The sequence below is a fragment of the Nipponia nippon genome, unplaced genomic scaffold (genome assembly GCF_047370975.1).
Source record: "Nipponia nippon isolate SJK-2023a ecotype South Korea unplaced genomic scaffold, ASM4737097v1 scaffold_15, whole genome shotgun sequence".
Taxonomy (NCBI): Eukaryota; Metazoa; Chordata; class Aves; order Pelecaniformes; family Threskiornithidae; genus Nipponia; species Nipponia nippon.
In genome coordinates, this window is record NW_028262331.1 from 7,794,929 (window position 1) to 7,822,287 (window position 27,359).

The 27,359-nt window shown below is 54.6% G+C and overlaps 1 protein-coding gene across 5 annotated transcripts in view; it reads left to right on the top strand.

Annotated features, from left to right (window-relative positions):
* Positions 1-26,716, top strand: part of DOC2B (double C2 domain beta) — a 53,053-nt gene extending 26,337 nt beyond the window's left edge. For all 5 annotated transcript variants that reach the window (XM_087751804.1, XM_087751806.1, XM_087751808.1 and 2 more), the window contains 8 exons: positions 1,054-1,133; positions 7,718-7,792; positions 10,855-10,964; positions 20,422-20,548; positions 20,733-20,890; positions 23,169-23,250; positions 23,500-23,596; positions 24,298-26,716. In XM_087751804.1, the coding sequence (XP_087607930.1) occupies positions 1,054-1,133; positions 7,718-7,792; positions 10,855-10,964; positions 20,422-20,548; positions 20,733-20,890; positions 23,169-23,250; positions 23,500-23,596; positions 24,298-24,434 (866 nt within the window). In that variant the 3' untranslated portion in view covers positions 24,435-26,716. The remainder of the gene's footprint in view (positions 1-1,053; positions 1,134-7,717; positions 7,793-10,854; positions 10,965-20,421; positions 20,549-20,732; positions 20,891-23,168; positions 23,251-23,499; positions 23,597-24,297) is intronic.
* The last annotated feature ends 643 nt before the right edge of the window (positions 26,717-27,359 follow it).

The following is a 27,359-nucleotide window of genomic DNA, read 5'->3' on the forward strand; positions in this document are numbered from 1 at the left end:
ACCTTGGAAACAGTGTTGGGATGCTGCGTGACAGCAGGGCAGCACTTGGGCAGACCCCTTTCGGGAAGGTGGGCATGGAAGAGTGCAGGTTGTGGGGTCCAGAGCCGCCCTGGAAGTTCAAGGCTGGCGGCAGACGAAGCTGTGCTGGGGGAGATGCTACTCTGTGTCTGGGCTTTGGTGTGCAAATTGGGTCCGGGAGCCTTGGAGAAGGTTATATCATGTTTTGGAAAAGCCTGGCTTTTTAAGGCTTTTCCTCTGCTTTGGATTGGCATGAGGTGCTCAGATTGTCCAAAGGGAAAGAATTTCTCAAATCCAATGTACTTTTGCTGCTGAGGCTCTTCTGGTTTGTTCTGGTCTCCTACCCCTTTCCTGTGGTCCCATCTCAGGAGCTTTCCTGTTGCTGCTGTTCCTGGGTTGCGGATGCCGTAAGGGAACACTGCTCTGATTAAAAGCTGTTGGTGTTTTTCATTTTAACCATAAAAGTATTTCCATTCTCACTGGGTTTAATTTACAGTTTGCAGCCAAATTGGAGCTGGGAAGGGATCCCATTGGTGGCTCATTTGTTTGAAGGTGTCAGTATACAAATACGCATCCTGGGAATGCCAGCGGCACTGGAGGCGGGGGAGATGTGCTGACAGCAGGTCTCAGCTGTGTCCCAGCCGTGCCCGGATCTTCCCAGAGAAGAGCCTTCAGCTCCTGGGGGACGGGAAGCTGCTGGCTGTGGTGGGGCTGCTGGTGGATGGGGGCAACGTGTGAAAGCCCACAGAGGCAAACCCTCTGTGCTGACTGCAGTGCCCAGGCGAGCCGCAGCCATTCATCCCTCTTGCTCCTCTCCCAGAGCTGTGCCAGCCCCACCGGCCAGATGTGAGGATGGCCACCAGACTCCCAGCATGAAGCCATGTTTCATAAGAGGGCTCACCAGAGGATGCTTTATGTTTTAGAATATCTGCAGCCATTTCTCCAGTATCTTCATCCACTCCTTTTGTGCTTAGAGGGAGAAGAGGCAATCTTTGCTGGGCCCCGTGGCTTAATAACATCTTTTTTCTTTTGCAGCCACTCTGGGGACGCTGGATTTCAGCTTGCTCTATGATCAAGAAAACAACGCTCTCCACTGCACGATCAATAAAGCCAAGGTACGTCTCAGCGACGGGCGTGTGAACAGTGAGGACCGAACATGCCTAGAGCTGGCCACCTTTGTCCTGCGTTATGGGGCCACCAGAGCCCTGCCAAAACCATGAGGCCACTCAGGCGCCATGGCTGTGCCAAGCAAATGCAGCAGTGAGGGCAGCGCGTGGGGATGGCTGGGTGTCCTCCCGTCCCCGGGTTGCACCGGGGGCTCTGGTGTCCCCGACTGCAGCCATCCCTTTGCCATCTTTAGCTTCATCCCAACACCCACTGCTTCTGCCCTCTCCTTCCCCTCCATCCCTGCCTTTCAGGGCGTTTCCAGCGGGACAGAGATGGCTGCTCATCCCCATGACGAGATGGTTACAGCTTTGATGCTTTTTAGAAAAGCACCCAACCCGATGTTGTTATTTACTTGATGCTGTGACCGGCTGTCAGTTTATAAATGGCTCTTTTAAATGCTGCTAATCATTGCCACAAAGTGCTCTGCCTCAGCGCCTTTGCTGTCTGCGTGATTGAAGCAATTAGGGGTTTTTTTGCACATTTTGGAACAGAAACAGATAACTGAGGTCCTGATTCTGCTTCTGGGCCCATGGAAGGTGCTTCTGGGTGCTGCTCAGCTCCTCTCTGCTTCACCCGGCACAAGGTCTGGAGCAGTGAAGGCTTCAGGTCAAGACAGCTGGTCGCCAACAGTGGTGGGTTGGTGGAAGAAGACCTAAGTCCCTTTAGATTTTGGGAAAGGGTGGAGGGTTTTTACAGAAAATGGGAAAAACCACAGGAGAACAAGCTGTGATCTGACCCCCCAGAAGATTTGCCTGCATAGGATGCTCCTCTTCCCTCCAGCCGCAACTAGTTTATTTGCAGCCCCCAGCCCACCCAAGAGCTCGCTGCGCTGGGTGCTGAGCCCTCACATCCCCACCCCAGGGCTCTCCCTGTCTGAAATAGGACCTTGGGCATGAAAGCTTGGCTTCGGGGGTGAGCATGGAGGCATCTGCCCCAGCAGACCTGGAGCTGCTTCTAGCTGGGGAGCAAGTGCAGCACCCACAGCTCCCTGGGCAGGGCTGCTGGAGCAGGGATGAGACAGCCGGCAGGTTTTGCTTTTTTTTTTTTTTTTTTGCTTTTTTTCCCCTCTCCCTGCCACCCCCCTGCCTGTCGCCTGTGAATTTGCCGGCAGCCTCTGGGTCAGGTTTCCCTTGGTGTGCTCGGGAGATGTGCCAAGGAGGAGATTTCTAATTGGGTTTGCAGTGGGTGGAAGACAGGGAGGAAGGAGACCTGCAAGCGGCAAGTGATAGATCTAACAGCAGCGAGAGCAAAGGCAGGGCTGACAAAGGAGAGCCCCGGTCCCTGCCATGCCCACCCAGCTGTATGGGAACAGTGGTTGCTGACCCCATCCCACGGGGCTGGGGGCACCACACGGTTCCGGCATCGCCCCTGCTCATGGGGTGGGCAGATTCCCCTTCGCCACTCTGACATTCAAGCGTTCGAGTCCCGTTCATTTCCATTCTGCTCTCATTCTCCCGTTTTTCTCTTTTATTTACATTGCCATCTGCTCGCTCTCATTTCATCTCTCGCCTGGGGAAAGCTGCCAAAACTTGACTACAAAAAGGTAAGGGCCAGGACCCCGGCTGCCGTTGGTGGGAGCCGGCGTTGGCTGCGTAGACGTTAGAAGTAGTGCTGTAGAGGAGGCGATGTGGTTGCTGGGGAGCGCTGGGGCCTGCGCACGAGCCACAGCATGGTGCTGGGACGTGCGTTGCCCTTGGATCTGGGCTGGGGCTGGCCGGTGTCTTGAGTACGATGTCTCAGGCCCCCAAGGAAGGTGCCTTCAGGACGTGTCCCACCTCCAGCAGCTCCTGGAGCCTCAGTCGCTGCCAGCAGCCTTTAAAACCTGGACTATTTCAGCCACGTGAGAAGTGTTTTTCCCTTCAATAACCCCCCCAAACAACCCTCTCTTTCCCTTTTGATCTTTTGCTTCTCTCTATTTATTTTAATCTCCAGCACTTTTAGATCTGCTGATGGCCCTCCTGAGTCCCATTATCGGCTCCTGGGGAGTGGGAAGGGGGTTAGTGGGCTCTTGGAGGCACCGGCGGGTTAAATCCAATCAGTCATGCTTCACCACCAATTTTCTGCTCTGCAGCCATCAGCTGCTCTGTTGTGCAGGAGGTCAGGATAACCGCTCCATGCCGGCGGGGTTTGCCCTGGTGCCAGGTGCTTGGGGACGTCTGAGGTGTTTCTTGGTGTGTGTTCACAGCGGGATCTGTGAGACGTTGGCTGTTTCCAGACCCTCAGGTCAAGCTCGTATCCCAAGTTTGGACGGAGCTGGAATAGGGAATGAAAGGAGGTTTGCTTTGTTGCAGGAGGTACGGGTGTGGAAGCTGGTAGCCGTGGGGCTATCCCCAGGCTGTCTGCTTACACCAAGCGCAAGGCACTTGGTGCCTCAGTTTCCGTAGTAGCACATAGATCTGCCCTTCCATCAGGCACTTTGTGCCAACAGACAGATGTCTTGAAGCTGATTTTGGAAGGCAGCAAGTGCCTGGCATCTCTGCAGGCTCTAGCCAGGGAAGCAAGAGTCCTGGTTCCTCCTGGAGATGAACAGATTCAGTGTGGGGCTGCTGTTACTCCACATCTGGATTGCGAGGCAAGTCCTGCCTCTGCAGGGCGAAGGAAGACCATGGCATGCTCAAGGAGCATCCTCCTCCAGCCTTAACCACTTAGGACAACCCTACGCTTTTGGCGTTGCCTTCAGCAGATGCAATTGGGGTACAGTCTCAGCAGGTGGGGCAGCCGCCGTGCCTCTCCCCGCACTGGCACCAGGTTGTCACCTCTGCCGTGCTGTTGTGAGCCCCAGACAACTGCCGCAGCACCAGGGCTTGCCGGCGCTGCATTGTGGGGCCGAAGCAGAGGCTATCCTGGGGTATTGTGGCACCGGGGAGAATAAGGACTAAGAAACCCCATCGCTCCCTGGCTGGAGCAGGGCTGTGGTGGCGTGCCCAGCACTCCTGCCACCTCTGCCTGGCCAGCAGAAAGCTCAGGGCCCTGTGCAGGCAGGAGCAGGCAGGCTGCCAGCGGCCACCTTGCGCTAATAGCTTTCAGTCTTGGCAGCAGTCCTGCCCATACCCTGCCTTTCACGCTTCAGGCGCAGCAGAATTCAGGCACGTTGCAGCTCAGCTCGGATCGATGGGAGAATAAATCAGGGTGGTGTGGGAGCCCGTTTCTGGACTGCAGGAGCAGCCATGTGGCAGGCTGGCAGAAGAGCTCTCCCCTTGCTGCCGTGTATGAGTGCCATGCGCTCTCCCGGGGTTATGCTGGTCCATACCATCATGTGTGGGAAACAGACAGGGTGCCCCTGCACTGCGCTGGGCATCACTATAAAATGTGATAGAAAATGATATGATTAATGTGCAGGCACCAGGGTCTGTGCCTTGGCATGCCATGCCATGGTTTGGGTGAGGCTCTCATTTTCTGCTCAGTCCCACAAAGCCCAGCCTGCTGCATGGAGCAAGATAATAACCTGCTATAGGGGGATCTATAGGGGTGTGAGGCAGCGCAGACACTGTGGGGCTGTGCTATCCTGTAGTTCCGTTGGTCTCCTGCTTTCGGGATAGAGATGCCCTGGGCGAGCCTCAGGTGGCTGCACAGGCAGCGGTGCAGGCAGCTCCCTGGCCGCAGGCAGGCCACGCAGGGCAGACGCTGCCCATCCAAGCATACCTGGGCTGCTCTCTCTGCGCCGCTGGCTGCAGCTGGGTAACACCCAGGAGTTTCCACCCTGACGAGCATTTTGATGCTCCCCCAGTTCCAGCCGAAGCTGAGTGCTGGAGGTCTGCACTGAGCATTACTTATGGATTTACTCATAAATATTTATCACTGCAGGGAAATTCCCATCTCAAAGCTGTGTGTCCTCTGGGCTGTCAGGGTGGAAGCACAGAGTTTGCCCCATTTCGGGGTGGGACGCCTTGGCCCAGGAACAGATGTCCAGACTGGTTTTTGGGCAGTAGGAAGCCTGCTCACCAGGCAGGCAGCTCACCATGGGGCAAGTGGTAGAACGAATCCGTCTCCTGTGATTTCTGTATGCCTCTAGCGTGGCGTTAATCGGCAGCCCGATTAGCCCGACTTGTAATTAAATCCTATTGATTAGCTAAATGTCACTGGCATGGAGAGCAGCTGGCAGCGGCTGGGATGTAGTGGGGGCCGTCAGTCTCCATAGGATTACAGCAGGGATTTGGGGGTTGGGTAGAGGAAGGGAAAAGATGAAACTCAGTCTTGGCTCCATCAGCCGTGCCGTGATGCACAGCACCGTAAATTGGTCACGGCAGGAGGACTGGTTGGAGCCGGGGCTGCGCTGGCTGAAGCCAATGGGAGACTGCCCCCACGAATGAGTCCTGTGGCCCACCTCTGCCTCTTGGCTCTCTCGGAGCAGCTTTAGGCTGGAGGCCCCTCCACGCAGGGGAAGCAATGGTGCTGGTCACCCTCTGGGTCCCTGGGAGCGGTGAGCTCCCATGGGAGCAGCTTTGCGGGGCAGAGCCATTGGGGCTGTGCTCATATTAAACTCAGCTCTGTGCCAAACTTATATCAAGTGACATGGGAGGGAGGTAGATGTGACATTAGGAGCCATTTTCCAGGCTCCTGTCACTCTGTCTTCCATAGCACATCTGTTAAAAAAGCCTTTAATAGCCTCCTCAGAAGGTAATTTAATTGAACTGAATTGATGGGTGAATTACAGAGCTGCCTGTCTTTCTCCATCTACTTTGAGGGGAATTTGTTTGCTTGCTTCTGATTTCATTTGCTGTGCAGCATTGGGCAGGTGGGGCACCTCTGCCACGGGAGGCTGTGGGGAGCCTTTGCTTTGCTCAGCTGTGAGCAGTTTGTGTGCCCAGCCAGCCGGATCCCCTCTGGAGCCTGGGGACCAGCCCAGCCCCTTGCAGTCCTTTCTGCCCATGGAGCCGCAGCCGATACCACCACCTTCCTCCCATCTGTGTCTGCTGCCTTCTTCTTCTGCTGGGCCTGGGCCGTCATCCGAGAGGCACTGCAGTTAAAGCAGAGCCGTTTAGCCTCCATTCGCTGCTGGTATTTTTATCCTTTTGGCTCTGCTTTAGAAGCAAAATCCTCTTTGCTGGGCACCATTTGGTCTCCTTTGGCCTGGGGCAGTGCTCTTGTCTCCAAAGCAGAGCCCTCGCCAAGGTCAGGAGCAGCTCAGACCCTCGACCAAGTTGTGCAAGTCAGGGAGGGGTGGGCTGGGGGCATCCCGAGGGGCTGTCTTGGTGCCGTGGGCTAAGCCGGATGCGTTATTCCATACACGTAAAGTATGGAAGCAATTTATGCCAGCATTTCCCTCTTTGATTTGCCCAAACCAGACCTTGATGATTACATTTTCATCGCACACAGCCTTTTCACCAGCAGCCCATACGAATGCTTTCCTGCCAGGTGGATCTCTGGCAGCTGCACATGCTCATTAATCCTGGGCAGCGAACACTCTGCTCATCACACGAAGGGTGTGATGAGTCTTTAGCATCACCCAGCCTGGTTTCCATGCCCAGGTTGAAGCCAGTGTTGGATGGGTACCTCTGCAGAGAAACCCTCCTCTGATCCAGGCAGAGGATTGCTTTCAGACAGCCTAGAAATAACTCCTGCAGGGATCCCGCAGCCAGGCTGGAAATAATCCAAGTACTTTTGTGGTGTAGCCATTATAATTTCCACCAGGGATCGGTAAAAAATTAGGCTCCATTTTTCATGCTCCTGTGTTGCTTTCCTACCCCATGGAGTTTGTTTCCATGCAGTGTGTGCAGTTACGGCTTTGGGCTGGGTTTGTGCTTCACCCTTGGATAATTCTCAGCCTGCTGGTTGTTTAGAAGAAGAGCAGGTTTGTCTCCTCCCGCTGCCTGAAGCAGGATCAACTCCAGAGCATCCCTGTAACAAACATGATCCACGTCATCCTTTAAAAGCTGTGAGGGTCTAGTAGAAAGTCCATCAGAAATGGTTGCAGCGAGCGTTTCCTTGCATTTGTGCTCTGGTACCCCCAGATTTCCCTGCAAACGCCGCGGCACTCGGCTGGCAACAGTCTCCCTCTGGCCTGAAAGCTGTTCTTCCTTCAGCTGTGCCTTAATAACGAAGAGTAGGTAGGTGCTATCACACCTTCTGAGAGCGCTTAAAAGTAACACCACAACAGCAGAGGTGTATGTTTGCTCATAAGCAATTATTAAATGACAAAACCCTGTAATTTTAAACCTTGAAAATCACTGTGCTGATTTACTTAACCCCCAAATTAATTGTGATCAGGGTGTCAGAGTCAGCTGCTGGAAGAGCGGAGAGGTGCTTTGTGGCCGATGGCAAGTGCAGATGAGAAGCCTTCCCACAGCCCCTCCTCAGCACAAACTGCAGACGACGTTTGAACACAGTGTGCTCGGCTTTTGCTGCGCAGCCTGGATCCTGCACTGAACTATACTCTCCTCCTTCCCTGATCCCGGGGAAGCCGTGCAATTACTCCATGGACCGACGACATCCCATGGAAACGAGCATCGGTAGATGGGCTCGGTGAAGCCACCCCACCTGCCCAGCGGCTCGCCGTTGTCCTAACTCCTGCTTGTTGCTGTTTCCTCTCCAGGGCCTGAAGCCGATGGATCATAATGGTTTGGCCGATCCATATGTCAAATTGCACTTGCTTCCCGGAGCCAGTAAGGTGAGACGCCTTTTTGCTTTCCCTTCCCTTCCTGGGGCTGCACCTTTCCCTTTGAAATCAGACCCGGGAGGTTCCCTGGGGAGAAGCTCCTCATCCAGGGGCTCCAGGTTGCTGCAGCCAGCCCTCGAGTCTCTTGCCTGGCTCTCACTCAGGTGAGCAGGAGAGAGCAATGGCAGGAGGTGAGAACTGGGGCTAAAAACATCCTTGCAGGGGTAGCAAGTGCCTCTGCGCTAAACCACTGCCTGGGAGCCAGGTGCCAGCCCTGACTCCTTGCCCTTGGGAGCAGGGGGTGCGAGCACTGCCCCCGTAAGCCACCAAGTGAAACGATCTGGAGCTATAAACAAACCAGCTCCATTTTTTTTTTTCCTTTTGCATTTAAAACCCCTCAGATCATAATAAAGCAGAGTATAAATTGTAAGGGAAATATTTCCATCTACTTAGGTTCAGCGCTTGCTGGAGAGAAGAGTAATTAAAGATATTGATGTGTAGTGAGAGCTTGATGTAACTGATGGGGATGTTGAATTTAAATGCTAAATGTATGTGTTATGAATATTAATTGCACTCATTTTACACTAAAGGAAAGACCTTTTTGGGGGAGGTATATTTACTTGTTACAGTTCAGTTGAATTAATTCATAATGTTCAGGGCGGTAGAGGGAGTTTTTAACCACATTTCAAGTTCCGCTGGAAATAGGAGAGCCAGGAGCGCTTTCATCAGCGATATTATCTGTCATTTCCATGTTTTGCAAATGCATTGATTAGCATTTCTGCTGGAGGTGATGGAGACCAGAGAGGTGGGAGGGAAGCTCTCAGCCGAGGGTGGCGCAGGAGCTGCAGACTCTACAAGCCCGGAGCAGCCGTGGGGGGACCCTCTCCGTGCCCCCACGTCCCTCTGCCTCTGTGGTTGCTCTGTCCATGTGCCTTGTTTCCAAATAGCGCTGCCCGAATCTGCTCTGGGGGAGGTGAGCAGATGTGGGGGGATCGTGGATGTGTCCTGGGCTGGATGTTTCTGCACAATCGTTCCAGCAGCAGGACAGTCCCCAGATCCCTCAGGTGTTTCTGTCCCTGGGCTCTCAGGCAGCTGCAGCAGAGCCCAGGCCAGAGCCATGGGAAGCAGAGTGGGACTCATTTGCCTCATGCAGAGATCTCCACATGAGCTGGTTATTGGCTATTAAGTCATTCCAGATGGGAGAAAAAGGCGCTCCCAGAGCTCAGTTCCTCTGCTTTAGTTTGGGCCCCTTGCCCAGGGCAGCGTTAGCTGCTGGGTGATGCCCATCACGTTACCCCCTTGGCTAAACCCACTTTCCTTCCCAACCCCACCCAGAGCCCCAGGGTCAGGCCCCAGCAGGTCTGACCAGGCAGTGGATGCCATCAGGGCTCTTCCCTGCTGTCTTTGTCACCTTCTACCTCCCTCTCTGATACATATCTCGCTGCTTGAGCTGGAGCCTGGCGTGGTGGTCACAGTATAGTCAAGGAAAGAGATAAAATAGGTGTGGGATGAAACCTGGTACAATAAAGTGCCTTGTTCAAAGCAACTTTACAAAGTCAGGAAAGATTTAAGGCAAACAAGGTATTAAATCAAAGGCAACGGCAGGCCATAAATGAGAGCACCTATCTGCAGTCGCCTTTGGTTTGCATCGCTCTGCTGTCGCCCCCGGACATGCCTCCGGGCACGCAGGGATCAACGCAGCAAGGCTGGTGCCCGGGAGCAGCCGCACTGGCTGCCCATGTGCAGCCCGGCCGATGGCGTCTCCTCCCTGTGCTGCAAACAAACTCCTGCCTGAGTGACCTGGGAAGCGATTGGTGTTGCAGGGCTTTAGATGCCGCTGCTAATTGAGTGTCTCTGCCCCTGCATCCTGGTCGGCTCATGGAGCATCCTGCCTTGCTCCAGGGGTATCCTGAGCTCGGCGTTTCACAGCTCCTCACCCAGCCTCTGTTGGTGCCCAACCAGCCTCCACGGCGCTGCACAGGGTCCGGGTTTCTTTCAGAGGCAGAAATGGCTTTGGAAGCTAAATGAAAGCACAGCACAAACTACAGAGGTGTTATCTCCAAGAGATCAAACCCAGAGCAAGCAGCTGCTTTGCACACAGCGTTTGGGAGTGAGACGTTGTGCCACAGTCCCTCAATGGCTCCGCTGCACCAGCAGCTCCTCTGGCCAGTGGCTGTGTCTAGTCCATCTGGAAGAGATCATGTATTTGGGGTGCTTTTGGTTGGGAAAGGACATGCCAACAAGGTGACCCCCCTCTCAGCTGCAAGCACAGGTTCTTTTCTTCACCCCATGTTTCACATCCCACTCACCTCTAGCACAGGGCTGGTGAACCAAAGATGGGGAATGTAGCAGCTTCCCATAAATAAGCGCAAGACAACTTTGAAGTATTGATTTCATGAGAATTCCTTACGCCAAGTGGTGACTGAGGCAGGGGTTGAACTTTCTGACTTCACACCTAATTAGAGGGAAAATTGCTGCTCTGTCAGGCTGTCCCAGGCTGGGGGGTTGATGGAGAAGCCCCATCTGAAGCCTGCATCCCTTTGCTTCTGCTTTCCCTCTGTCCCCAGCCTCCTGCTCTGCAGGGCTGCAGCACTGAAAAGAGTTGCCAGCACTAACAAAATGTGTATCAAGGAAGTTATTTTGAGTCAGGCAGGAACGGGAGCTGTGCTGGGCACAGGAATGCAAATAAACAGCCAGAACAGCAAATTGGTATTTTTTAATGAACCTGAAAAGACATTTTTTTTTCCCTCTCTCTCTCTCCTGCTGCATAAATGAGATCCCTGTCCTCTCACTGTGTGCTGCCAAGGTTCCCATTTTGCTGGCTGTTTCCAGCATGCAGGATGCGGGGTTGGATTGCTTTGCAAATGAGCGAGTCGCCATGTCTCTGCCCCTCTGGTTATCACTGTGGTCAGAGTGGATTTGGGCCACCCCATTGAGGACCAGCTGGGTTATGGTGCTGGGGCAGAAGGGCGACAGCACCAATTGCCCCTTCATCTCCAAACTGTGCTTCCTTTTCTCCCTTCTCCCTGCCCATCAGTGCATTCGGCTGACCACCGTCTCCTTTGCTTGTCCAGGCGAATAAGCTGAGAACCAAAACGCTGCGCAACACGCTGAACCCCACCTGGAACGAGACACTCACCTACTACGGCATCACCGACGAGGACATGATCCGCAAGACCCTACGGTAGGGCCCCGGCGGGGGTGAGCAGGGTGCTGAGCCCGGCACCAGGGGTGACATAAGTCCCTTCCCATTCCCTTGAGGCCACCCCAGGCATCCCTCCCCATCCCAGTGACGATTTCGCGGGGGAGCTCACGGGGACCCCCATGCCCCAGCCCCACAGGACGGTCCCAGCGGTGGCTCGTGGCAGGGCAGGGTTATTACCCACCAAAACCTATAACGTGCGCGCGTGCCCTGCACACATCCGTCACCTCTGCGGTGACCAGCGCTTGATTTACACAGAGCCTGGGTTGGAATAGCTGGTGAGCAGTGTGGTCGTGCTTTATCATTAACTTCATAACTCACTCGCTGGGCTCCTGCCTGCAGAGGTGCTGTTATTTGGTTTTAACCTCTTCGTGCCCAGCTCTCACGAGCACATGTTAAGGCTTTGTGGTCACATCTTGCTGAGAAAATGTCCCTGGGAAAGCTCTGGGCCCTTTCAAGGCTGATTTTTTTGAAAGAAAGCTGGAGGCATCTGTGAATTATTGTCAAACTAAATGAAGAGCTTTTGTATTTATTCTGTTCTCTCGGTTTGGTTCAGTGTCTGTGCATTCAGCGTTTCCTGGCAGCACCTCCCAGGGGCTGGGGGATGTTACGTGGGGCTGGAGGTGGGCAGCGGCAGCGTGGTGGGGCCGTGCGAGCTTGGAAGTGCTGCTTTGCGAGGTCAGACCCCTGCGAATGCAAAGGTTTTCATGTCTTGGCCACCGTCCCACCTGGGTGAGGGCAGGGGGTGACCCAGAGCCTGCGGATTGATCCTGCCCAGGGTGGGTGCTGGGCAGCCTCAGCCGCTCCATCACCTCTCTGATCTAGGACTGCTGTGTAGGAGGATTTGCTGTAAGATCTGCTGTCAAACAAAGGAGGATTTTGCATCCTGCTCCAAGGACTCGGGGCTTTGTCAGCTCCGTGGCTGGAATCCGACCTTCCTTATTTGCTCGTAGCCTGGGAGTTTATTATTTTCCCCATGACGAGAGTGCAAAGCTGCCTTATAAAAGGTCCTGCTCAGCGCTGAATTTGGGCAGAGCCCACCTGTTGTCTGCAATGTGCATAGAGATGAGAAATTTAGCATCACGGATTATTATTTCACATGGAAAATATTAGTCATGCTGAAAGTGCTGCAGGCTTGTTGGGCTGGAAAGCCTCTGGTTTATTATTATTATTGGTGGGTATTTTTTTTTTTTTATTTTTCACTCCAGACTTTGAAATTTTCAGCTTCTTCAAGCATGGAAATCAGTTTGTAGAGAGATGTTGGGCTGAGTTGTTTGCTGAAATGTGCCAGGGAGCAGAAGGACTTGACCCCCACCTTTTCGAGGCCCTTGTAGCTGCTTCTCACCTGGGAAAGGGCTGCGCTCGCCTGCTCCCAGGAGGCAGCAGGGAGGCGCGGGATGCTCAGTGGCAGGGGAACTCGCAGAAACGTGTGTGGGCCGGGCTGGATTTGCTCTTCTCCTCACAGAAATCCCTCCTTAGCACATCCCTGCTCCTGCCCGCCAGCCTGGGTGCTGTGGGCACTGTGTAGGGAGCCAAGCGAGGCTGTGGGCTCCCACAGGGCTCAGCACACGGGGCTCCTTGTGCCCCCTCCAAAGCTAAATGCCATGCACGGATCCCTGTACCCCACTTGCAGGACCCTGGGGTGATGTGCAGGGACCCCTCACTCTGTGGGGGGGGACGTGGCTGAATGGAGACAGCGTTTCTGTCTTGGGAGCTCCACGGGGAGCTCAGGAGATTGCTGGCAAGGCCAGTTAACAGCCAATTACCCAAAGTAGCTTCAAAGGGTGCCTTTCCAGGGAGGTGAGGGAAGCCTCGGGCTCGCCTGCAGTGTGGTTGCCCTGTGCAAGTTTCCAGCTGGGTGCTCTGCAGGGAGCAAAACTCCCTGCGAAGCCTCATCTGCTCATGTAGGGGCAGCATCCCCCGGGTTTGGCGTCTCCTCGTGCCATCAGAGCCATCCATCTTGCACCTTCGCGCCCATCAGAGCTGCCTCTTTTCAGGGAAATTCCCAAGCTCTCCAGTGCTCTGTGCGAAGACTACACTTTGCAGCTGAGGTTTTCTTGCCAGCAGCCGACCCCGGTGAATCAGGTGATAATTAAGGATCAAAATCCTCTCCGCATGGAGAGGAATATCCAAGCGCAATTCTGACTCATCGGCATTTGCAGCTAGCCAATGGGTTTGCTGGAGCCTCTCCCCATGGAGGTAGCAAGCACCACGATGACATTGCCACAAGGATGGCCAGTGGCTGGGAGCACCACAGGGGCCACAGGAATCCCCACCTCACCTCCAAGCATAGTGCTGGGGTCTGGCACTGCATCCAGATGGAGTGGGCTCTGTCCTGCGGGATTTAGCACAGCCCGGTCCCTGCCGGCAGCGTGGCGGTGCAGGAGCCCCAGCCCCACCACCCCGGCACTAATGAGGCTCACGGTTTGAGCACCTCAGCAGCACCCGTCCCTGTGTGCTGGTGGGCAGGACCAGCCTTTTCCTGCATGGGGTAAAAAGGGGAATTGCATCCTCAGTGTTAACATGGCAACTGGTGCAGCAAAGATGATCTAGAAGCCGGCAAACTCTGGGCTGGATGTTATGTTTTTTTAGAGGGGCTCAGGTGGCTCTGCCATCTCCCTGGGAAGGTTGTGCAAGCAGAAAAGTGGAGAAGTTTGTAAAGTGGAGCTTGCTGTAGGGTTGGGGCTTGTGGCTTTGGTTTTGCCTGGAAATGACTCTGGAGAAGAATTAAAGAAACAAACTTTTGGGTAGAGAAGGTTTCCCAGCTGGCACCTCTGCTGTGGGACTGTCACCTGTTTTGTGGGCCATCTCCTCCCCTGACTGTGGTGGGTCTTCCCAGGGGGTTTTCAGCCTCGCCTCTTGTGTGGACCCCAAAAAATTTTCTAGTCAGAACTCTGATCACTTAAAAAAATGTCCCACACGTAGATGAGTGTGTAAAGATTCAAATGAAATAACGTTTCTTAGTCCGATCTCTGAAACCAGCGTACTGCAGGGTGGGTGCTGAGACACCCTTGATGGCCCCGTGTCCTTCCCTGCTCTTGGTGCTTCTTCCTGTGCCGAGCTTCGGCCGCCGGCACAAATGGCCATCACGGCGGCAGGGCCAGCCTGCCCTCGGGCGCTGGGCGTGTGCTCAGCTGCTCTGCCCAACAGGTTTGGCAGAATTTCAGGTGGGAACTCAAACTCTTGCCTATGGCCCGGGGAATTCCTCTGCTAAAACAAAGTTTCTGAGCAGTGTGGCTCCATTTCTTATCTTGCATGGGGGAGCCAGAGCCTAAAATTCAAGTGCTCTTCATTTTACTTAAGAGCATTTCCTCAGCCCTCTTTTTTCTTTTCTCCATCTTCATGATTGAAGATACTGGCAAAGGAAATTTTATTTATCCTGAGGCACGTCTAGATGAGATGTGGCTTCTTGCAAACCAGCCACAAGGTAGAAAAATCCATCTTTTATTTTAATTCCTTGCTTGGATTTTCTTCTTTTCAAACACTGAATATTTAATCGAGTAGAAGGATGCAAGGCTGGGAAATGTTGTACCTCCTCATTTAGATACCTGCTGAACGGTGTCCTCGCTGCCCAGCTGGGGAGGGATCTTTGGTTTATGTGAGGAGGGATGGAGGGGCTGGGGTCCCTGGCAGCTGGGGCTCACCGAGGATTTTTTTATTATGGTGTGGGTTGAGCCGTTTCTCCTCTATGAGCCTCTCCATAACACCAGTGGCAGTGGCCCTTCACCTTCCCAGTGCTGCTTCCCGCAGGAAGCATCTCTCGTGCCACGTACTGTCCTGCCTTCGGTGCTTCACTTCGCCCACCCATCATCGTGCAAAATATCTCCTTCACCTCCAGGAAAAGCCAACTTCAAAGCTGCAGGGATGCTGGCTTTCCTTGCGCTAATCAGGAGAGGCTCCTGCAAGGCAGCTGTTGGTAGTTGAAAGAGCATGAGTGATGCTCCCCTCAGTCTGGGCCGTGGTCGTTCCCCGGGTGCCTCCTTGGTGCTGAGATTCATGGAGGGGCAGGGAACACGATTGCAAAGTCTCTTTAATGTAAAAATAATGATGGAGATCAAAGCTGCCGCCAGCCTTTGCCTCCCTGCTGCCTGGAGAGTGTGTGATGCAGTGGAAAAGCTCGAAAAGCACCCAGAAGTCTTCCCTGCCCACCTGGGCTCTTGGTGGGACCTGTCTGGCATGGGTTGGTGGGTCAGCGTTGGCATGGGGCACTCTGCCGGTGTCCGCAGCCCTCCTGGGGGGACGAGTGGCATTCGCCTCGTCGCAGGGGCATCCTCTGCCTCCTGGAGAGTGGAGTAACAGATCCCCTCTTGCCTGACCCCCCCAGCCCCACACTGTGCCCCGACAGACTGCCCCTCATCCCCTTGTGGCCTCATCCCAGCTGGTCGAGTGACTTTGCTGTGACGGACCCAAGCCCTGGGAGCTCTTGGGGTTCACCTCCCCAAGCAGGGCCACCCCCAAGGGAGAAGGAGAGGTGAAGGCAGCCCAGCTAATTGTGCTGGCAAGCAGGATTTTGTTAATGAATCAGCCCCCTCAAAAAACACCAGATACTTCAGATTTCATGAAACGCAGCAGGTGGGAGGATCTTGAAAGGTCTCATCCATTCATCGAATTAAATATCCCTGAGTCTAGCCCAAGGCTTAATAGCAATGAAACCACCCACCATCCTGAGAGAAGGCAAATTCAGAGCCGCTCGAAAGATGCTGGACTCGGAGGGCCGGGATGGCTGGGCTTGGGGGCAGGTTCCCTGCCAGCACCAGGGGTAAATCCCACCCCGCAGTCCCTGGCTGCAGGCACTGTTGCTCCCCGTCTGCGGTCTGAACACGGCCGTGCCGCAGCAGCTTGGCCACGGTCTCCGGTGGTGGGAGGCCGGGGTGCATGACGTGGGGAGGCAGAGAAGTGCTGCAGGGGAAATTGGAATAGGCAGAATACAATCGCCTACATTTAAATAATACATGTAATATGCAATAAATAGATTGTATTCATAATAAATACCAGAGCTGGCTAGATACGGGATACAATTATTCATATCCAGATATATTGGCGAAGTGATGCATTATTCATATGATACTCAGCTAGCCCACGAATGCCAGGAATTCTTTGTTTAATCATGTGTTTGACAAACATCATGACTCATTAAATATATTATTCAGAAAATAGTATTTGATCAGGTCTAACAGGCGTACTGCAGACACTTAGAGATTTGGGGTCCCAAATTGCTTTACTCCAGAAGTGCTGAATGAGGTTTGCTCCGGAACTGCAGGCACACTCATAATTTCATCTAACTTTTACTGTGGTTTCTGTGCTCAGACTTTGAGGCATTTCGTGATGGAGCCCAGCACTGAATTCTCCTTTTGGTTTTAGGAGAGCTGGACAGTCCCAGGACGCTGCCTTTTTCTATTTTCTCTCCTCGCCAGGCGTTGCCTGTCCTTAAGCCAAGCTGGCATCACCTGCGCATCTGCTCCTCCATCGAGAGCCTCCCAAGTTGCTATAGGGACCATAAGGGATCTTAGATACAGGAGATGCGTCTTCAGGCTCCGCTGCCTGCTATGTGCATGTGCGTTGTGGAAAAGGGTCCTCGTTGACCCCCGTTCTCCCCTTTCCATGACGGGAAAGAGGCCAGAGGAACGCGTGTGCAAGCAGAAGTCGTGAGTCAGCGGAGCGGGGTTGCTTGAGTTGCGGTGAGTCAGGACTGTAACCCAGGAGCCCGGGCTGAGTAGGAGGGAGAGTAAGTTTAATGATCAGTGATAGTTCACTTGCTGCTTAGTTTTCTTCCAAGGTGGCTTTTCACAGCCCTTAACTTAAAGATCAGGACCCCTCAGTGGAAGCTGTCAAATCAAAAGCTGAGCTCAAGGGATTGGGTTTAATAAAGAGAGGCAAGGGAGGAGTGATGTTTGAGTTAAAGGGCTCAGGATGGCAGGTGAACGTGGCCGCCAGAGGCATCTCTTGCTGTTTGTCATGGAGCTGATTTTCTAACCCAAGGCATAAAAATTCCATCACATCGATTTCTTGTAATAAAATTCAAGCCGGTGTAATTGCATTATGTCTGTTTCCAAAGGAAGGGCTGAGGCCGGAGCTGCCTGCTCATCTGACTCATGCTCACTGCCTTCACTTATGGGGCCGCTGCACTGCCAGCCTGCCCGAGTTAAAAATACTGTCCTGGTGAAGATGAACCGCAGCCAGCCAGAGGGACTGGGGTTCGGGGGCTGAGTCCAAGGGACTGGGAGGGCTGACACGAAACGCTGCATCTGAACCATCTCTAGTCATTGCACACAGATGGGCACAAAATGTGGGGACCCACCCGAGAGGTGGCCAGAGGTGCCAGAGGGAAAATGGGGCTGGGAGAGACCTGGCGGTGTCCCCGGCTCTATCATGCTGCTCGGAGACAGCAGCAGTTCCCAGGTCTTGCAGATGTGCCAAAAGCTGCCTCCCGAGGGACCCGGTTCAGCACAAACACCTTAACTAGCCTGGGACGTCAGCGGGGACAAGGAGGTTGGCCATCGCCCCAGCGCTGTGCCAGGCTGGGCTGCCTCCATCACGCAGCACCTGTGGGTCTGCCCGGGGCACTGTCGGGTCCATGGGACAAAGGGGATGTGCATTCTGTGGCACTGCGGCGGCTGGGGTTGTGGACCCCAAAACTACCCCGATTTGTCACCTTTCTCCCTTGGGGAAGAGTTTGCCCTTTGGTGGGCTGCAGCTCAGGCAGCCGTGGTGGTTTGGCTGCTGCAGGGTGTCCCGTGCCCTGGCTGCTGCTGAAGGAGGGCTGTGCGGTGCAGGGGGGCAGGAGCCATCCCTGGGGAGCGCACGCAGGGGCTTGGAGGTGCCTGGGGCTGAGCTGAAGGTCTCTGAGCAGTAGCATGCTGCACAGGGGCTGGTGTTCTCAGAGCTGCTTGCTAAGGTGGGAGCAAGGGGCTTCCCATGTCCCCACAGGCAGTGAAACGGGGCTCAGTGGGGCTCTCCAGCCTCTCCCAGTGCGACACTGGAGATGCTCTCCCTACCACCACCACTGAGGTTTTTCAGCCATTTCCTTCCTGGGCTTCCACCTATCCCAGGTGGTTCTGGGGCTTCACAGCAAGTAGGATATTGCATTTGGTATCATCTTGTGCTTCTGGGGCGTATCTGGACCTTGTTGGGGGAAGATCTTGTTGCTCATGTTCTTAAGAGGTAAAACTGGCATCAAACCCTGCCTCCCCTGAGCGTGCAGGAGACGGCACCGCTCTGCAATTGCCGGGTGTAAAAATAGACCCCTGGCTGTCAGCTCCGTGTAGGGCCACGCTCCTCTCCTCTTCAGCCCAGCTTTCGTAACTGTGCGCTTGCTTTCCCTCCCAGAGCCTTGGCCAGATGGGTGTGGGGTTGTGCACGCCTGGCAAGTGCCGCTTCTTGTTTGGAGCTGCTGCTGCTCCTTTTTCAGTTTCGTTCTTTAAGAGAGGGGAGAGGAGGAAGGGAAATAGGAAATATTGTGCCTGCATTTGAGATTCTCTTTGAGGGTTTTACTGTTGCGGTGGGGTGTTTTTTTTTCACGGGTATCTATAGTAACGCTGCATCCAGCTACAGTTTTCTGGAGAGCAGCATTCCCCGTCTTCCCGCTTGTATTATTTTTTTCCAAACCCCCTTCCTCTGCCACTCCCTGTCCCTGACTGTCCTTGTGCCATGCGACTGAGCCATCCCCGTCGCTCCCTCACCGCCTTGTTATTCACTTGTGAGCATGAGGGTGGTCAAACCATCCATGGATAAACCATCCACAGGTAAACCATCCATGGATAAACCGTCCAGATGCTGCACAGGCCAGAGGCGTGGTGTGCAATTAGTTACTCTGAGGCGGGATCACAGGGTGCTATTTATCTTTAATTACTTTTACCCCTTCCCGAATAGGTCCTGTTTGTCGAAACCCGGCCAGGCGTGATCCCTGGAGGCAGAGGTGCTGCCCATGAGAAATGGGTGCCAACAGGAGTGGGTGAAAGAGAGAAAAAAATCAGGCAGCAAAAGGACGAGGAGACACTGTAGGAAAAATCAGAAAAAGGGGAGAACGGAGAGAAGGGAAGGGAAATGCCTTTCCTTTATGGACAGGGAGCCCAGCCGGTCCCTGCATGGCTCCGGTGGGGGTGCAGGATGTGGGATGCTCCCTTCGAAGGGAGATGGGATGGCTTTCCCTGTCCCCAGCTCCAGGCAGTGCTGCTGGGGGACAGCCGGTCCCTCACAAGGCAGCCACCACCCTCCTGGCCCCTTCTCTGGGATTTCAGGAGCTGCAAGTGGAGGCTCCCTGCAAGCGCTAACTTCGCTCTTCTGTCGTCTTTCCTGACACCCAGAGCAGGCTGGGAAGCAGCAGAGAAATGACTCATTAGCTGCGAGCTCAGGGAAAGGCATTTATAGCTTTCGAATGGAAAACAGCCTTTGCTCAGCATTGCCGTCACGGGGTGCATCCCGGGACCCAGCCCTGCGCAGGACCCCAACAGGGCTGGGAGAGCTTTGCTTGGCTGAGGTCTGCAAATGAGCCTTTCACAGGCTGGGTCTGCAAATCCCTCCCACCCTTGTCTGCATGGTGGGAGAGGAGGTGGAGGACCCCTTCCATGTCCCAGACCGGGCAGCCATGTCCCCAGTGCCAGGGGACACCCTGAGAGCTGCCACACTCGGAAAAGTGCCCGAGCTCCTTGGGTGAGGAGGGAGGGAGGGAGGAAGGGAGCCCTGCGGGGAGGCTCGCTAGTCCCGGCTGCGCAATCTGAGAGCGGGTTTAGGAAGAGCCTCCTTGGCCGGGCAGGATGCAGCTGGGCTGGCGGCGGCTCAGAACAGTTGTGCTTTAGTCACCGATGACTTTGATGTTTTAATGGAAGAGCCATTAAGATGCTTGAGGCCCCGGGTTGCTTTGCTGACAGTGCCTGGGCTGGGGGGTGTGTTAAACACAGCGACTGCGGCACCACAGGATTGTGATGTCCAGGGTTTGTGAGCATCTCCCTGGAGGAAGCCGAGTCCCCGGTGGGGTGACAGCCATCCCAAGGGGTGCAGGAGCCCTGGCCAGGATGGGGTCTGAGCAGGAGAGATAGCCATGGTGGCTGTGGGGCCCAGCCAGGGCGTGCAGGTAGCTCTGCACGGGCGGCTGTGTGTTGGAGCTAGGAGACATGGTGTAGCACAGTGTCCGCCTCCCGCATCCCTCCGCTTCCCCAGACCTGGCCTGTCCTCCGCCCCGGCAGCCTCGGGTCTCAGCTGCGGAGGTAAAGCAGACCAGGATACTGGGTGTCACATTTAAGCATCATGAGCTGCCCTGGCCAGGCTTTAGCAGCAGATTGATGCTCTCCAGCTGCCTGTGAAGGAGGTGCCCAGTCACTGGCCTGGGGAATGGTGGCCTCGAAGTCACCTTCTTGTTGGGGGGACCTGCGGCACAGCCCCTTCCCTCCTACCATTGCCTCCCCTCTCCCCGGTGGCTCCGCTCACCCTGTGCTTGTTGCAGGATCTCAGTCTGCGACGAGGACAAGTTCCGCCACAACGAGTTCATTGGGGAGACGCGGATCCCGCTGAAGAAACTGAAGCCCAACCAGACCAAAAACTTCAACATCTGCCTGGAGAAGCAGCTGCCGGTGAGTGGGGGGTTCAGAGCAGCATCCCCCACCGCAGGCCCACAGATACAGCAACTTCTCCCTGCAGCACATGAGAGCCTGGCGTAGTTTGACCCCTCAAACGTGATCAGGGATGGGGAGGTGGGTGTCTGGCTGCAGCTGTGTCCCTGAGCAGCCCCCAGACTGGGTGCGTTCCCTCCCCCAGATAGATAAAACAGAGGACAAGTCGCTGGAGGAGCGCGGCCGGATCCTCATCTCCCTCAAGTACAGCTCGCAGAAGCAGGGGCTGCTGGTGGGCATCATCCGCTGCGCCCACCTGGCTGCCATGGACGCCAACGGCTACTCTGACCCCTACGTCAAAACGTGAGTGCTGCTCCGCGGCCGGACCGGGCCGGGTGAGTTGCTGGCACCGCCAGCCCTCGGTGAAGCTGTGCTGTCCCCTCTTGCCTCTCCCTGCAGTGGAAATTAATTGATCTCATTAGGAGATGCAAATGAGGGCGTCACAGCAGCAGCTTGCATTCACCTGGAGCGTGTTATTCCCCAGCGTTTATTTTACAGTGCTTCAAAGTAACGTGGGTGCAGGATCTGCCCGGTGGTGTGTGGCCATGCCTGCCCTGCGCCGAGGCAGTGCGTTGTCCCCGCCGGTTCAGCAGCAGCTGGGTGGTCACGGTGCCCCACTGCCAGGCTCGGCACTGCCCGCCAGCACTGCCCTTGCTTGGGAGAGGGTCTGCGGCAGGGATGCGGCCCTGGGGGCAGAATTGGTGGCCCAAAGCAGACAGGTACGGTTGGGTTTTGCTGATGGCACAGTCCCAGCCCAGCGGGTGGTGGGTCTCATCCAGTGGCACGGGAATGGGTATCCCCTGAACAAGACAGTGCCTGTGCCTGATGGTCCTGGACCTCGCTCAGCACCTGCAGATGCCTTTGCTTTCCTTCCCGGTGATAGCCCCAGCCTTTTCACTCTTTGAAGCCCATGCCGTCCCTGCTGGGATGGGGATGGCTGCTGGGTCAGGTCTGGCCCTCCTGGCCAGTGGCATTGGGGCGCAGGCATCCCCCTCTCCCAGTCCCAGGGTACGGGCAATTAATTGCCCCCTTCCCCAGGTCCCAGGGGAGAGGAGGCTCCCAGCCCGGCAGCGGGGCCACCACTCCGTGCTTTGGAAAGGCTCTAATTACAATGTGTGTGTAATTAGGTCAGACAGCACTTTAATCGCAGCCCGTGGCTCTGGTGGCTCCAGGGTCTGGTTAACATAGTTGAGGGCACATTTACAGGTCCTGCTGACACTTTCCAATGTAAATGACTGTGAGTACCTTCCCTTTGAAAAATACCAGCAATATTAAAAAAAAAAAGAGCCATTAAAATTACTGTAATGAGCTGCTGTGACTCGGCCTCACCCAAGTGATTCAGGGAAGTCGGTGTCATCCGGGGACTATTAAGGGATGCTGAGGAAGGCGGTGGTTTGCTGATGCAGAGCCCAGCTGGCGCAGGGCGCCGCGTCGCTGCAGCTCCTGTTTTTGGGGTGGATGGCATTTTTCAAACTTGCTCGTGGCAAAGCGGGGGGGGCCATGGCGCGGAAGGGCCGGCAGCCCCGCCGGCACCCATCCCATGCCCCTGTCCCCAGTGCGCTCACCCAAGCGTTGGCACTTTCAGGGATGGTATTTGTTAAGGCAGAGCTACTGGGATAAACCGTGCCTGGGAGGCCAGTAATGGAGTTTATCAGCAGCACGCTTTCATGTTCCTATTTAATTGTTCTTTAGGAGTGGAGGTGTTTGCATAAAAATCCACTCTTGCTTTTTTAAATGCTCATCGGAGGCTCAGTCCCTGAAGCAACATAATTCCCATTGTTGTAGACAGTCGTTTTGTAGGTGCCCCTTGTGCTATCTGCAGTAGATTGTATCTGCAGGGCTTGAATCAGAGCAGATAGACAAGTGATGCTTCTCGGTACAAGCCCTAATTTTTTAATTATGAGCAAGATCTGGAAAGTGTAACGAGGAAGCAGAACAGATGTTTAAAGGAGAAGCACCAACACAAAACGGTGATGGATTGACTTTGGCCTGGCCCAGATTTCAGGTGCCCTCTCTGCTTGATGACACTTTAATCTCGTTCGCTTTTCGGCCCTGCTGCTGCGCGGCAAAATATCTGCAGGAAACAGCGGTGCACGAAGCTGCAGCCGCTGCACTTGGTCCTGCTCCCTCCTACACACCTGCGTGTGGTTTCTGTCTCCTGGCAAGGCTCTGGATGAGCAGACAGGTCGCACGATCCCAAGTCTGGACTTGTTCTGGGCTGGGAGCGTTTGATTTTGGGAGCTGGGAGCATGTGTGCGGTGCCAGTGTCCCCTAGGGACTGGAGATGGAATAATCGGTGCTCTCTGATGGCAGCCAGCCACTCGTCTTGTCCTAACAGGAGAAAATTCTGCTTCCTTCCAGCCATCTGCAGCATTTTGGCAGGGGAGGGGAGGGGAGGAGGGAGCTGCAGGTTCGGGGGGCTCAGCCACCCATCTCACCCTGCCTCCGCTCAGGAGCTGGTGCTGCAGGTGCCCCCACCCGTGCCCAGGCTGCAGGGGAAGGCGCAGGAGCCCTACCTGCCGTCCTCGCTGGGAGGGGTGCGGGGCCCACGTGTGACCGTGCTGCACTGGTTTCGTTGCAGTTACTTGAAACCAGATGAGGACAAGAAATCAAAGCATAAGACGGCGGTGAAGAAGAAGACGCTGAACCCCGAGTTCAATGAGGTGGGTTTTTGCCGGTTGTGGTTCTCACCTAGGGGCTTTTCTCAGTCCTCAGACTTAAAAGTTTTAAAAAAAAAAAAACAAGACCCAAGCTCAGTCATTAGGTGAGGGATGGAAGTTGAGTTCCCCGTGGGTGGGAAAGGGCAACAGCCCGAGGAGGGGGATGGACAGCCCCAGCCCCCTCCCAGGGGTCCCAGTCCCCTCAGGAACCCAGCGCGGGTTCATCCTGACTCCGTCTCCGCTCCCCAACAGGAGTTTTGCTATGAGATAAAGCATGGCGACTTGGCGAAAAAGACCTTGGAAGTCACAGTGTGGGACTATGATATCGGGAAATCGAACGATTTCATAGGTGAGTGGGGCCCTCCAGAAGGTCTCCTTGGCCTCTTTTTTATTTAATCTTCACCTTCTGTGCCTCTTCTTTTTTCATCTGCTGTTCTTCTGCACTTCTCCAGCCTCCCGGTTTGTTCTCCATCCCCAGGTTCATTCTTGCTGGGTTTCTGTTCTGCTTTTATCCCTCTCCTGCACCTGAGCCTCCTCTCTCTCAGCCAGCCCCACTGCTCTTCGCTTCAGACATCCCCCACGCAAGGAGCACCAAGCAGGGAGAAGATGTGTCTCCCTTTCCCCTTCTGTTTTCAGATCTTTTCTTCTGAATAAAAAACAGGTTTAACAGGGAGATTTCATTTATCTCTGTTGGATGTCTAGGCTTGTTGTGATTTTGTTACTGGTCACTGTGATTTATTGCTAACAAGCGCCCAGTATCTCTGACAGCCGCTGCAATTGCAATGAGCATCCAGCCCTTGGCAGAAGAACAAGCTGCCCAGGGCAGGTCCCAGACCACAGCCATGAGGGGCTGGGGAAGCCGGGCTGTGATTGCCTGTGTGTCACATCAGGTCCTGGCATTGGATGCCATGAGAGCGGCTGCATGACCTGGCTCCATCCAGCATCCCTCGGCATCCTCCGGCATCCCTCGGCATCCCCCGGCATCCCTCGGCATCCCCCGCAGGGCTGATGCTCACCCCCACCTCTCCCTCTCTCTGTCTCTCTCTCAAGGTGGAGTCGTGTTAGGAATTAATGCCAAAGGCGAGCGGCTGAAGCACTGGTTCGACTGCCTGAAAAACAAGGACAAGAAAATCGAGCGCTGGCACACGCTAACGAACGAGCTGCCGGGAGCTGTCCTCAGCGACTGAGCGCCACGGGGCCGCTCCCCGGATGGGCACAGCTCTGCTGGCCACGGCCTTTGGACTTCTCTCGTTTACGGCTTTGGATATGGGGGATTGTGGTGCCGGGGCAGCCGGGAGAGCGGGACACCCCACGCCACGGCCTGGCTGCAGGAAAACCCTTCCCAGGGAACAAGGCAGCGGCGGTTTGCTCTGCTCGGCAGGTCCCGTCCCCAAGGCTTTTCCAAAACGCCTCTCTGCACCCTGACACACTCACACACGCACTCACGAGCATGCACGTGCATGCGCGCGCACACGCACACACGTGTGCACAGGCACACGGACACCACACGCCTGCATGCACTGCAGTTCTGACTCCTCTCCTAACTCTTTGCTATACTGAATTACCTTCTCGCTGCCTTGCAATTCAGTGGCAAAAATGAATGCATCAGTCTCCATTCGTGTATCTAATATGAGCAAAAGGTGTCACTAAAACCTGGAACTATTTTCTCAAGGCAATTGTGCCATATTTCTGGTGGTTTGTCAGTCTCTGTGGTTTGGGCCTAAACAGTCTTTTATGCATTTAAAGCTCCTCCGTTGGAATGACTGTGTCCCCTGATAACCTAGGAAGACCGTTTGCTTTTCTTCCAGAAATGTTGTGCTCGTCCTCTCCAGTAACCCAAGTGAAGTTAGCCAGCAAGCTGAAGGCGCTGTGCGGACCGTGGCTTCCCTTTCACGGTCCCCGGGATCGGGTGGCTTCACATTTGCAGAAGTGCGGGGCAAAATAAAAAGCCCAGCGAAGCCGCCGCCATTCCTGCTTCCCGGGACCGGCAGTGAAGTCGCGCTGCCCTCGCAGCAGCTGCTTTCCTAATGAAACCATGCCTTCCCACCCGGAGCCACGCAGCCAGGCTTCAGCGTGGCTATTTTTCGGGCAAAGCCGGCTTTCAGGCTAAATTTTTCTATCACTTTTCCCTTACTCGTCCTTTTCCAATTCATGCCGTTACCTAAAACCCAACCAAGGTGCTTTACACTGTGAGCTGCTGGTGTGCAGCGAGCTGATCCGCAGGGCCGAGCCGGCATCATGTTTGCAGAGACGCTCAGCTCCGGCATGGCCATCAGGTTGGTCCATTTTCTGCCTCAAACAGCGTCCAAACCGAATTTCTGTGTACGGCACAGTAATAACATGATAATAATAATCCCAGCTCTCATCCTCCGTGACCCACCCTGGTCGGTCTCTGCATCCTCATCCCATTGGAGCCCGGTGGGATGAGCTAAAACTTTCTGTGAAATGCTGCACCTTGCCAGAAATTTTTGAAGCCTTTAAACCATGATTTCTTAGGAAGAGCTGCTGTTTCCCCATGGGTATCAATTACCTACAGCTTCCGAGCCCTGTAGCTGTGTGTGCGTGTGCGCGCGTGTGTTGCCAACTTCTTTTTCTTTTGAAAGCAATCGGATCTCTGGAAACCTACGTTTACTTTTCAAAGTGACGATCGTGTTACACCTTGTTTGATATGGGTGGGGGGAACCAACGTTCATAGGGGCTTTTTTAATAACTTAATATTTGTAATGCATTCTACAGATATGCATGGATTTTATTTGAATGCTGGCAGCGTGTCAAGTAGGATGTTCCCAGTAATCCTCTCTGTCACTGGTCCAGCACCTTAAAACCTGGTTTGGATCTGAGCTTCCAGAAGAGCTACGGGAGCACGGCGTCGGCTGTGCCTCCCTTTTCTTGCAGAGTCACTTTCAATCCATCATTTGTTTCAGCACCTCTTGCCATGAAACTGGTTTATGCCTGAGGTGGAATAGGACATCGTGTGTGTGTGTGTGTGTATGTGTGTGTGTGTGTGTGGGGGGGGGTTTCTTCACTTTGTATCCCAGTCTTTTCTAAGTGGACGGTCCGTCTGTCCGTCCCAGCTGCATGCAGAGTGGTGGTCGTCATGCCAGGCCTCGTGAAATGTTTGATACCGATGTTTTGCTACCATGTGAAGGCTGCAGAAACTGTCCTTACCTGCATCCTAAAAGACTTTTGTATTTCAGTATTATCTATCTGTGTACTTTTTGTCAGATTTGTTAATATTTATAACAAGAACCCAAAATAAAAAGGGAAAAAAAAAAAAAAAGTCGATGCCGGTGGTGCAGCTTTTGAGTCTCCGCAGGTCGGTACTACGGTCCGGGGGTGCGTGAGCTCGGCGTGACACAGCGCATCACCAGTGGAGTGACTCAGAGACACGAGATGAAGAGCTGGGGCCTGGTGAGAGCTCGGGGAGCAGAAGATGGTTTTAAACCCGAGGATCAGGTGCTGCTTGGCTTTATTCTCCACTCTCCAATCTCTTGCTGCTGCTGCAAAAACTGTACTACTACTGTAACTGCAGTGGCTGCACATCCCCTGCTTTCAGCGGGGACCCCGCTCTGCCGCAGCAGGGTGCTGTGACGTTCGTACGGGGACTGTAGGCGCTGGCGGTGGAGGGTGGGAGGGAGATCAGTCAAGGGAGGATTTAAAAAAAAAAAAAAAATCTCTGGCCTTTCTGAAATTTCCATTAACTTTGCATCACTTAAGGCGCTACTCCATGGCATTAGCAGAAGGGCGTTAGAGCCGCCCCGTACAGTGCCCATGGCTGGGCCAGGGCAGTCGCCGCACGGATTTTGCCATCCCGGACGCTGTGACCATCCTCCCTGTGACAAAGGTGCAGAGACCCCTCCCTGGCCTGGGAGGGAGCTGAGGGACTGCCCCCCCGCTCCCCAGGGCTGCTCCGGCTCTGCCCTTTAACGTGTATTTTCCTCGCTGTAGTTTTGGATTGATTGAATGCGTATTGTCAGGGGTTCATATTCAGGCAGCGAGCAGCGGGGCTGCTCCCCAGTGCTGAAGGCAATCCCCTGCTTGGAGGCTGCCATTCCCGTGGGATGCCCTGATGGTGTCAGCACCCACCTCGCCCTTCGTCGTCACCGCTGCTC